The sequence below is a fragment of the Macaca nemestrina genome (genome assembly GCF_043159975.1).
Source record: "Macaca nemestrina isolate mMacNem1 chromosome 8 unlocalized genomic scaffold, mMacNem.hap1 SUPER_8_unloc_2, whole genome shotgun sequence".
Classification (NCBI taxonomy): domain Eukaryota; kingdom Metazoa; phylum Chordata; class Mammalia; order Primates; family Cercopithecidae; genus Macaca; species Macaca nemestrina.
Genome location: NW_027257566.1, coordinates 23,810 through 34,546, shown reverse-complemented (window position 1 = coordinate 34,546; position 10,737 = coordinate 23,810). Strand labels below are relative to the sequence as shown.

At 49.9% G+C, this 10,737-nt stretch overlaps 1 protein-coding gene across 1 annotated transcript; it reads left to right on the top strand.

The window, feature by feature from the left end:
- Positions 1-7,512: 7,512 nt before the first annotated feature.
- LOC139361091 (presequence protease, mitochondrial-like) lies at positions 7,513-10,440 on the top strand (the record flags this gene model as incomplete). Its single annotated transcript, XM_071089565.1, has 5 exons — positions 7,513-7,632; positions 8,617-8,732; positions 9,349-9,500; positions 10,211-10,325; positions 10,404-10,440. Coding segments are annotated over exons 1-5 (540 nt in total), but the record flags the coding sequence as incomplete, so codon positions are not given.
- Positions 10,441-10,737: the final 297 nt, after the last annotated feature.

Here is a 10,737-nt window from a genome sequence, read left to right as displayed (position 1 = left end):
CCAGCACTGCAGGTGTGACAATTTAGGAATCCTGCTTGCTTGCAAGCTCCAAGAGCTTGAGGTCACGTCCACCCCACCAGCATCCCAGAGACCCAGCACTGTCCCACTGTGTTTAAAATTCCAAAATACTCCTTCAAAATGCTGTTGGCATTTGGTTTGCGCATAAAATGCTAAAAACCTTCAAGTGAAATATCTTTAACGGTTTGATTCAATCCTAACATGTGAGTTACACATCTGTCAAGTTGTAAAGCCTCATGCATTTATAACATTTTACATATGGTCAAATGGTTCATTAATATAAATCATGAGAATCTCTAAGAAACAGGTTTTTTTCTGGCATTAGATGACCAAAGGAAAACTGGGTTCTGGCTGGCTTGCGGGCCTGTAGGGGCAGATATATCTGTTGACACAACCAAGCTCCTTCCCAATGATGTGGCCTCATCCCAGGCCCCTCACCCGCATCCCTGCAGGCCCCTGGAGGAGCAAGCTGACCTGCCCACATTTCTCAAGTGCACAGCTGTTGCTCACGCTGCAGTTGGAGCTCAAGGCACGAGCAGGCCACCACGCTAAAAATACCACGCAGCGTCCACGCCAGGTGACGGTGGTTTTCACTCCATCCCAAAGCCCCATGTATGAGTTTACAGCCGTGACTACTAAATGGAATTTTAGACCCTCAAGACATACTTTGTTTGCTTTCATGCAACAAAGTTAAAAGACTATCACTCAGATATAGGCTCTGAAACTGTGGAATAATTATTTGGGAATAGAGCCTCTGCCAGATCAGGATAAGTACTTGGGACAACACCCCGTGACCTCGGTCCACACAAACCCATCCAGACCAGAGGCCTCCCGCACTGCTCTGGAATTTCTGTAAAGGAGGTATTAGTGCAGAAAGGAACAGATGGGTGCCCTTGGAGGGCAGTTTCTGAGCCTCCCAGCCACACGGCCACATTCAGGCTGAAGCCGCCCCACCTCCAGAAACACTGTCCCTCGCCGAGGTGTGCCTGGCTTCTCCCTTTCTCCAGAACTCAACAAAATCTGAAAGGACAGGTCTGTGTAGAAAAACACAAACTACTTGCGATTCCTCTTCCCAGTTCAGGCTGCAGGAAGCTCATTTCAGCCCTCACCCTGTTCTGACTGTGGCTTGGTTGCCATAATAAAGTCAGAATTCTAGTCCCCGTGTCCTGGGCGGTGTGGCAGGCATACGTACCTTCAGTCACATGAGGAAAGGCGTGGTGAGCCCCCTTCCTTCAGTAAAACTGCACAGTTCCCCGAACCCTGATGTCATCCCCGTCACGCCACTGTGAACACCTGGACAGAGCACATTTCAATGCGTGCACCTTTGTGGGCTAGTTTTCTATTTCTCCACTAAATCACCCCAAATTTAGCGCCCTAAACACTGACTTATTTTCTCCCATTTCTGGAAGCTGGAGTCCAAAACAGGTCCCACCAGCTAACGTCGAGGTGTCGACAGGGCTGGCTCTGGGGGAGCGACTGTCTCTTTGCCTCCCACAGCCTCTAGAGTCTTCCTCATCCCCTTGTCCATAGGACACCCACTGTCTTCAGGACCCACGGGGGCCCTGGTGGCCCCTTAACAGGAAGACACAGAAATGTCAGGAACCCGGGCTCCAGTGCTAGGGCCAAGCCTCCCCCACCCTCCCAGCTCCTCACGCACTCCCATGCGAGCTAATATAGATTCCACTTTAGTGTCACCAGTGTAAGTGCCCAGCTGTGAACTGGTTAACCTTGCCCACACAGACCCCAGGAATAAACTCACAGGCCATGGACCACTCCACAAGCAATGAGTGACCACCTGCTTGGGGACCGCCATGGCCCAGCAGAGCCCTCTGGTGCCTCCCCATGGGCTCAGGGACCGGCGGCCAGTGTCTGCAGCACCAGAGGGCCCTGGATAAAAAAGACAGCTCCCATGTCGGGAGGCACCCGCCAGCAGTTCGGTTCCCGGTACTTTAAGTAGCCCAGGTGGACAAGTCGTGCCGCGTGCAACTCCATCACCAGAATAACGACTGCACGTGGTGAGTGCACGGGTGGCCACCCCTCAGTCCAGCTGGCCATGCTAAGCACATCACCGCCGTGATGCCCAATCAGACTCAGCTGCTGGCACAGTCCAGGCATCGGCCCCCCAAGAACATTCTGGATCACAATTCACAGTAGTGATTGCGATCAGGGCCACACGTGGCTGAATGTATTTACAAGAGGACGCCATACCAATCTGGCTGGACTCAGAGCATTTCCCACTGTATATTCTTACAACACCATTTTATTTGCACTTTATTAAATTTTTGTGGTTTTTTCTGCCTATCTACTTTATGGGAGAGTTTCTTGTTCTTATGACTGCAGTGATACTTCAAGCTGCAACTCTGAATGTGTAAAATTAGTTGGGAAGGCGCCTTATCGTTAAACATTTCACAAGCAAGCAGTCAGGGGCACCTAACCCGGAGGCCTGTTTTCTTCTCTGAGCCAAACCTACATTGGACTCACAGAAAATGGCAAACGGAGAGCGGCTGGATCTCCAGTGCCCATTCCTAGGGGGCCTCCTGGGGAGCAGATATGGAGGGAGAAGCCCTGGGCAATGTCATCGTCATACTAAAGAAAAGTGCATTTGGGTAAACGTAAGCACCAGACTTAAGAGATTAAGCAAACCATGAAAAGAAACCACTAACCACAGCTTCTCCAAAACAGAACTAAACTCCCTTTAGTTTCAGTTGGAAAAGCACAGGTGATGATCAGGATACAAAAAAAATGACAAAGTATGTGAACACAGGAGAATAAACAAGGGCCACTGTCTCTTCCTGTGTCAGTGGGAGCCTCGCATCTAAGCTGGATTTAGAAGGTTGTTACTTTGGGCTGAAAGTTATCTCCAACCCTAGTTAGTAAGCAAGTGGAGCAGAACGCTTCAATTATTTCAAGGTTTAGCAGCAAAGCTCTGCAACTCTCAAAACCATTTTAATCGGTGTGAATTTTAAAGTGACTCAATCTGTTGGCTGGAGTATCTAATGGCTTAGCCATGGGGTCATGTTGGAAAATTTTTCCAATTGCTTTTGTTTTTCCTACTGAAGATGGATTTGAACGTTCTTGCAGTTTGCAGTTAGCTCGTTCTGATGTTTGGTCCTGAGGAGGCCCAAGTACCTGGAGAAGAAGAATCTGAAACCTCAAGACACTCGAGTGCTGTCTGGGGAGATGGAGACTCCAACCCGAGGTCCACTGACGGACTCACCACGGGCGCAGGGCCGCCCGACGCAAGGGCTACGTATTTGCCGCTTACAAAACAACATAAGCACCCACCCTCAGGAGTGCACGCACGCTCTGTACACGCTCACATCTGTCCGTACCAACACCAGCACACACCCCCAGGTGTGCACACACGCTCTGTACATGCCCACGTCTGTCCGTGCCAACACCAGCACACACCCCCAGGTGTACACACACGCTCTGTACACACTCACGTCTGTCCGTGCCAATATCAACACACAACCCCGAGGTGTACACACACGCTCTGTACACATCTGTCCCAGTCAACACCAGCACACACCCCCAGGGGTACACACACGCTCTGTATACGCTCACGTCTGTCCATGCCAACAACAGCACACACCCCCGAGGTGTGCACACATGCTCTGTACACATCTGTCCCTGCCAATGCCAGCACACACTCTGTATGCGCTCACATCTGTCCCTGTCAATGCCAGCATGCACCACCAAGGTGTGCACACACGCTCCGTACACGCTCACATCCCTCCCTGCCAATATAAGCACACACCCCCAGGGGAGCACACACGCTCCGCACATACTCATGTCTGTCCCTGCAGCCTGAGTCAAATAGTCACAGAGAGGCAGAGGAGGAGGAAGAAGGATGCGATGGGCACTGAGGTCCTGGGCCGGTTCCCCTCCCTACCTTGAGAGAGACCCCTCACGTGATCCTGCCGTCACTCACCCTTCCGCCTCCATCCTCCTACATGGATCAGGAGGACGCCCACTGCACAGAGCTGTGATGATCATGAACAGAAGATGGCAGGAGCTCATGCCAAGGTGCTGAGCACGGGGCCTACGGAGCGCTTCTTTCTGCTGTGGCTGACATCAAACAAGACGCTGATACGGCTTCCAGAGAGAAAGTCACTCGCTGAGACACTGAAACGTGTGACCTAGGAGCCTGTGAAGGTCGAAGAACAAACCAACAAACCAACAATCCAAACGGTTTTGTTTGTTTTTCAAATACCACAGCCTGTTTTTTCTTTGTTTTCTTTTTTTTTTTTTTTTTTTTTTTTTTTTTTTTTTTTAGACGGAGTCTTGCTCTGTGGCCCAGGCTGGAGTGCAGTGGTCGGATCTCAGCTCACTGCAAGCTCTGCCTCCTGGGTTTACGCCATTCTCCTGCCTCAGCCTCCAGAGTAGCTGGGACTACAGACACAAGCCACTTGCCCGGCTAGTTTTTTTGTATTTTTTAGTAAAGGCGTGGTTTCACCGTGTTAGCCAGGATGGTCTCGATCTCCTGACCTCATGATCCGCCTGTCACGGCCTCCCAAAGTGCTGGGATTAAAGGATGGAGCCACCGTGCCCGGCCCTTTTTTCTTCCAAGAGAAGGGGCTGTGCTGCCGGGAGGCAGTGCTTCGAGCTCTAATGGATGGAACACTGCTAACCAGCGAAGGTGGAGAGAGGGCACCCGTCTGAGAGGATGAAGAGGCAGCAAAGCACAGCTGGCCTCGGGGAACAGGAAGCCACAGGGACATCAGGCTGGGTGCTGCTATCTGCGGGCCACTGGCTGGGGGTCTGTACTGGGCCTGGAGGGACATCCCTGACACTCTCCACCGGATGCCAGGGGCACCCCCAGCCCCAGGTGAGAACCAGGGATCCCATGGTGAATGAGGCCAGCCTGTGGGCTGTGGGCCTGGGACAGCTCTGCACACCTTAATAGAAAAATTGGATTCTATTTTGTGGGACTTTGGTGACACCAATGGCTGGTCAGTGCTGTCCGTCAGGAAGTGATTTGATGACAGATTAGAGAAGAGGCTGCCAAGGCCAGCGGGGCACTCGCTGCCTGGGTCCAAGGAAAAGGAAATAAAGGCTGGCGATGTGACAGTGTGGGGAAGCACAGAGGGAAGGAACTGGTGGAGACACAGGGCTGGCACTGCCCAGGGCTACGAGCAGGTACCCGGGGGTCGTCCTATTAATTCTTCTCAGGGCACCAAGAGGCAGCTGTGAGGATCCCTCTCCTGAGGACAGAACTGCTCCAGAACCACACAGCGAGGATCCACAGAAGCAAGATCCAGGCCAGCTCCACAGCAGGCGATCGTGACCCCTCACCCGTGGTCCTGAGGCAGGGATCAGAGCCCCCTGGACACACAGACGCTCCCAGGAACTGCAGGATGGGGAAGCAGACGCCCCGGACCAGCGGCAGGACCCAGGGATTCTGCCCTCCAGGTCACATGGGGACCAGCCACTGCACAGGTGGACACACGGTGCTTTAACCTGCGCTGGGGAAAGGAGCCCTCGCTCTCAGGGTGGAGACCGCAGCTCGATCGGGCCGGCCTCCCTGCTGGGCACAGCCTGAGCCAGAGGACCAAGGCCAGAGAGGATTACCAAGGTTCACCTGGCCAGCTTCCAGCAGCCCCCGACGAGGCCACTACCCTCAGCTGAACAGCCCGGTCCATCACCAAGCCCCACCCTCTTCTGCCAGCCCTGCCCCCACAAGGCCCCGCCTCTCGCATGCAAGCCCCGCCCCCATGACCCAGCTTGCCTGCAGCACCACCCCACTGGCTCCACCCCATCTCCTGCAAGCCCGGTCCCCAAGGCCCAGCTCACCTGCATCCCCACCTACTAGGCTCCACTCCTCACCTGCAAAGAGCCACCCCTCACTAAGCTCCTCCCATCACTTGCACAGCCCTGCCCAACATAGCACTCCCTTCTAGAAACCCTAGACACACTAAGGTTTCTGCGGCCAAACCTGATGATTCGCTGAGTATGAGCACGAAGACTCAGTGCCCTGATCTGTTCAGTCAGGTTTTGCCATCAAATAGTTTGCTCTAAACTTCTGCAGAATCTTTCAGTTTTCTGAGCCATTTGGGTTTCAAAATTATAAAGAAGAAATTGTGGACCTATACTTACTTGGGTTTATATTAAAATGGATTCATTTGTTTTTTGTTTTGTTATTTGCTTAAACCTTTTCCATTTTTTTTTTTTTTTTAGCATAGTAACTAAAAATGACAACACTTCACATATTTGGCCAGCTGTTGGCTCTGTGCTATGCTTGATGCTGTAGCAAATGTAAAAGACAAACAGCTTACTGTCTAGAAAGACTGATGCGGCTGTGACTGGAGGCACATGGTGGATGCCATGCGGAGGGCCAAGGACAAGGGCCGGAGGAGGAGTGGGAGCTGCTGCTGCTGGGGGGAGAGGGAAGAGCTGGAGAGGGTGGTGTGAGAAAGCAGCTGCCTCTGGGCAGGGCTCCAGAAAGGGAGCCAGACAAGTGACTAGGGGGTTCCAGGCAAGGTCCAGGCATGGGAGTCCTGACAACAGACTTAGTGCATTTGTGAAATCCTGCAAAGGTCGGGCAGACAGACACCTGAGTTTATAGTACTGGCTAGTATTAATAAGGGCCTCACCCAGAGTGGTAGATTCTTCTCCTTTATTTTTCAAATTTTACTGAAATGAACTTATTTTTCAGACTGGGACTCACCCTGTCGCCCAGGCTGGAGTGCGGTGGCATGATCTTGGCTCACTGCAGCCTCGAACTCCTGGGCTCAAGCGATCCTCTCACCTCAGTCTCCCAAGCAACTGGGACAAGGTGCCACCACGCCTGGCTCATTTTGTGTGTGTGTGTGTAGGGGTAGGTGTAGGTGGAAAATTTGTTGTCTAGGCTGGTCTCAAACTCCTGAGTTCAAGCAATCCTCTTGTCTTGTGTATTAGTCTAATCTCACACTGCTATGAAGAAATACCTAAGACTGGGTAATTTATAATGAATGAGCCAAAAAGGAAGGAAGTTTAATTGACTCACAGTTCTGCATGGCTGGGGAAGCCTCAGGAAACTTACAATCATGGTGGAAGGCACCTCTTCACAGGGTGGTATGGAAGAGAATGACAAGTGAAGGGGGAAGCCCCTTATAAAACCGTCAGATCTCGTGAGAACATACTCACTGTCATGAGAATAACACGGGGGAACTGCCCTCATGATGCAATTACCTCCTACCAGGTCCCTCCCACAACATGTGGGGATTATGGGAACTACAATTCAAGATGAGATTTGGGTGGGGACGAGGCCAAACCATATCACCTTGGCCTTCCAAAGTGCTGGGATTAAAGGTATGAGCCACTGTGTCCAGCCATAGAAACTTATGATAAGTCATGTTTCTTGTTTGAGAAATAGCTACCATGAGCGCTATTATTATTAAAGCTATATATTATTAGAAAGCAGACATCTCACTGTATCTGCTGATTTTAAATGCATTGATCATCTGATACAAAGTGCGGTAAGCTTGGAAACAAGTAATTTAACAGCGGTAGATGATGCAGGTCGTAGTGGGCCGCTTTATGCATGACTGTTGGATGGCAGGCTCCCTAGATTGGGCTGAGGAGACCCAAGGTCTCACCTCTGCCAGTGACTTGCTGTGTGCGCTTGGCCAGGTGACTCATGGCACCTGGACGGAGGGAGTGGCAAGTGGCGTGGTGATCACAGGGACGTGGTATGTGATTGAGGGAGAGGGCCGGTTGGCATGACTGGAAGAGAAGACAGTTTCTTTCATACCAAAGAGTATGGACACTTACCAGGAGGCTTGCCTAAGGTAGGAGAAGATCTTCCACCCTGCCCCAGGAGTGGGGAGTCTTTCATCTTTTTGGGGGGCATTTCTATCCTCCCAGCCCCTCCAGCTGTTCTGGAAGCCCCAGCTTTGTGCTTACAGCTATCACCGAGAATCCATCCCAAACTAGGAGAAGTAAAGACTGATCCTGGAGCCTCTCCCCGCTGTCGCCGGCTAGCCCACTCCAGCATTGCCCCTCCTGCAGACCCGTGCTTCGCACTACAGGAGATTATATGCACAGAAACAGGAGGCACACAGCCGATGTTGGAAGGGGTGCTGTGTTACTGAGGTGCAGTACACAAAATCAGGAGGCACTCAGCAGGCGTTGGAAAGGGTGCTGTGTTACTTAGGACTTAGGTGCAGCACAGTACCGTGGGAAGGGCAGACACCAGGGCGAATCCTGGCTCTGATTCGGGCAGCTTGCTTCATCACCCTGAGCCTCAGTTTTTTCATCTGTAAATGAGGATGAGAATACCTCCGTCACAGGATTCTATGTGACATGATTAGAAAATGCCTAGCCAAAAAAGAATAAAAAATTTAAAAAATAAAAAAATGGAAAATACCTAGCCAGTAATAAGCACTCAAAAATATACATATATACACACACATTCTCATCTGCCTTTTTTAGGTCTTACTTTCCTTGTTTGTAGGATAAGGGACTTGGACAGGATGGTTCTATTCTCTCCAGCTCTGAAATACCGGCTTCCCGACATCATCTAATTTCAGGCAGAAAAGCCAGTTTTCTCAGTGTGTCGAAGATCACCATTTCACAGGCTATTTTGTCTACGTTTAACTGCTCGTGTTTTTCCAGTTAACTCAGGTGACATGTGTTCCCGAGTTGTTCCTGACGGCCATGAAGCTCAGCCACGATGACAGAGGAGCCAGGTATTTACACCTGGCCAGAGAAGACACGAATAATCTGTTCAGGTACGTCGTGCATTGTAAGAACATGGTCTTGAATGTTTTATTTAAATCAAGGATGTCCAATCTTTTGGCTTCCCTGTGCCACAACTGTCTTAGGCCACACACTAAATACACTAACACTAAGGACAGTTGATGAGCTAAAAAAAAATAAATAGAGGACTTCAATGTTTTAAGAAAGTGTAGGGATTGTGTTGGGATGCATTCCAAGCCATCCTGAGCATGCGGACTGCAGGCTGTGGGTTAGACAAGCTTGGTTTAAAGCACTGACTGTATGTTACGTGGTTTAAATATCATCTCACTAGTATTTTTATTGACAGAGCATCTTGAAAAATAAGGAAAAGCTTACACGGACTTACAATCTCATCAAAATACAATGTTACAGTCGGAATCAATGATTTACATTAGAGTTGGGAGACCCTGTGTTGGAGGATTGTGGTGTCAGAATGATAATTTCTAGTAGCCTGAGGTGATGATGCATCTGGGAACTGTGTCCGCAGCACTAAGATGAACGTTTTGTATTCTAGTCATTCTCCTTCCCTAGCGTTCTGTTCCTCCCCGTCCCTGGCCTTCTGTTCCTTATTCCTCCCCCTTCCCTGGCGTGCCGTTCCTTCTTCCCTAGCGTGCAGTTCGGCACCACTCCCATGGACAGTACCGGTGTTCCTCACATTCTTGAGCATACCATCCTTTGTGGGTCTCGGAAATATCCGTGCAGAGACCCTTTCTTCAAAATGTTGAACCGGTCCCTCTCCACGTTCATGAACGCCTTCACAGGTAAGACCAGCATCCTGAACGGAAAACCATGTTTGCGTTTGCCAGGCACACCCACTGGAATTCAGTTAGTTTCTGAGAAGAGATGACAGGAGTGGGCAATTAATGTTCTAGAAAAATTTTTACCTCTCTCTACTTGAAGGACGTTAGAAATTTCATTCTTCAGGAAAGCCACATGGTAGCGAGATTATAAAAACCAGCATTTGAATAAAAGGTACGTGAACTTTTCCCAGAAAGGTTCAAAACAGTTTTCTCTTGGGGATATCCTTACAATGCCAGGCCTCCAGAGTTACCACTAACATTGATGTTTGACTTTTAGTAAGACTGACGCTAGTGAATAGGGTGACGATGAACAGTGCACTCTGTGAAGGAGTGACATCGAAGAGCAAGTTAAATCCTTGCTCTTACAGAATGAGGTCATCTTTGTAGACGTGTGAAAGTCTCTGGAGACACTTGAGAGAGTTTAGATGTTCGCTGAAGAAAGCCCTGGTGCCCGTCCAGTGCAGATCCTGAGATGGGATGGGAAAGCCGGCACTCAGGGTGATGAGCTGGGACAGCTGCTGAGGTTGGGGGCCAGAGCATGGAGCCACTGCTCCATCTCAAGAATAGCTACAACTTACTATCCTAGGACAAAGGGGAAATGAGGCTTGAGATTCAATAATTTTAGTAGAAAACTGTTAAATTTTACAATTTCACTTTTCATTTGTACCGAGCTAGTGATTATACTCTGGATCCATTTTCCACACAAAATCCCAAGGACTTTCAGAATCTCCTCTCAGTGTATTTGGATGCCACCTTTTTCCCAGGTTTACGTGAGCTGGATTTCTGGTATGTCATGAGTGATTAACTAGTTGATACAGACTTCAGTATTTGAGTTACTGTCAGCTTATAATTATTTGTCCTCAGGCAGGAAGGATGGCGGCTGGAACACGAGAATTCCAGCGACCCCCAGATGCCCTTGGTCTTTAAAGGAGTCATCTTTAATGAGATGAAGGCAGGGTTTGTAAGTTTTCTTTTTTATGTTGTGTTCAGCTTACCTTACCCATGAACCGTACCATGATATAGACACATCTGAAAGATGGTTGATTTTTCTTCAATATTCTCATTATAGGTGACATGTTCTTGGATTAGCTGGGGTCAGTGCTGTGAGCAGAAGCCAGGGGGTAGCAGGGCCAGGCTGCTGTTCTTCCCAGCAGGTCTCGGACCATGTCTGACGACCCCCGCGTATGATCTGCAGTGA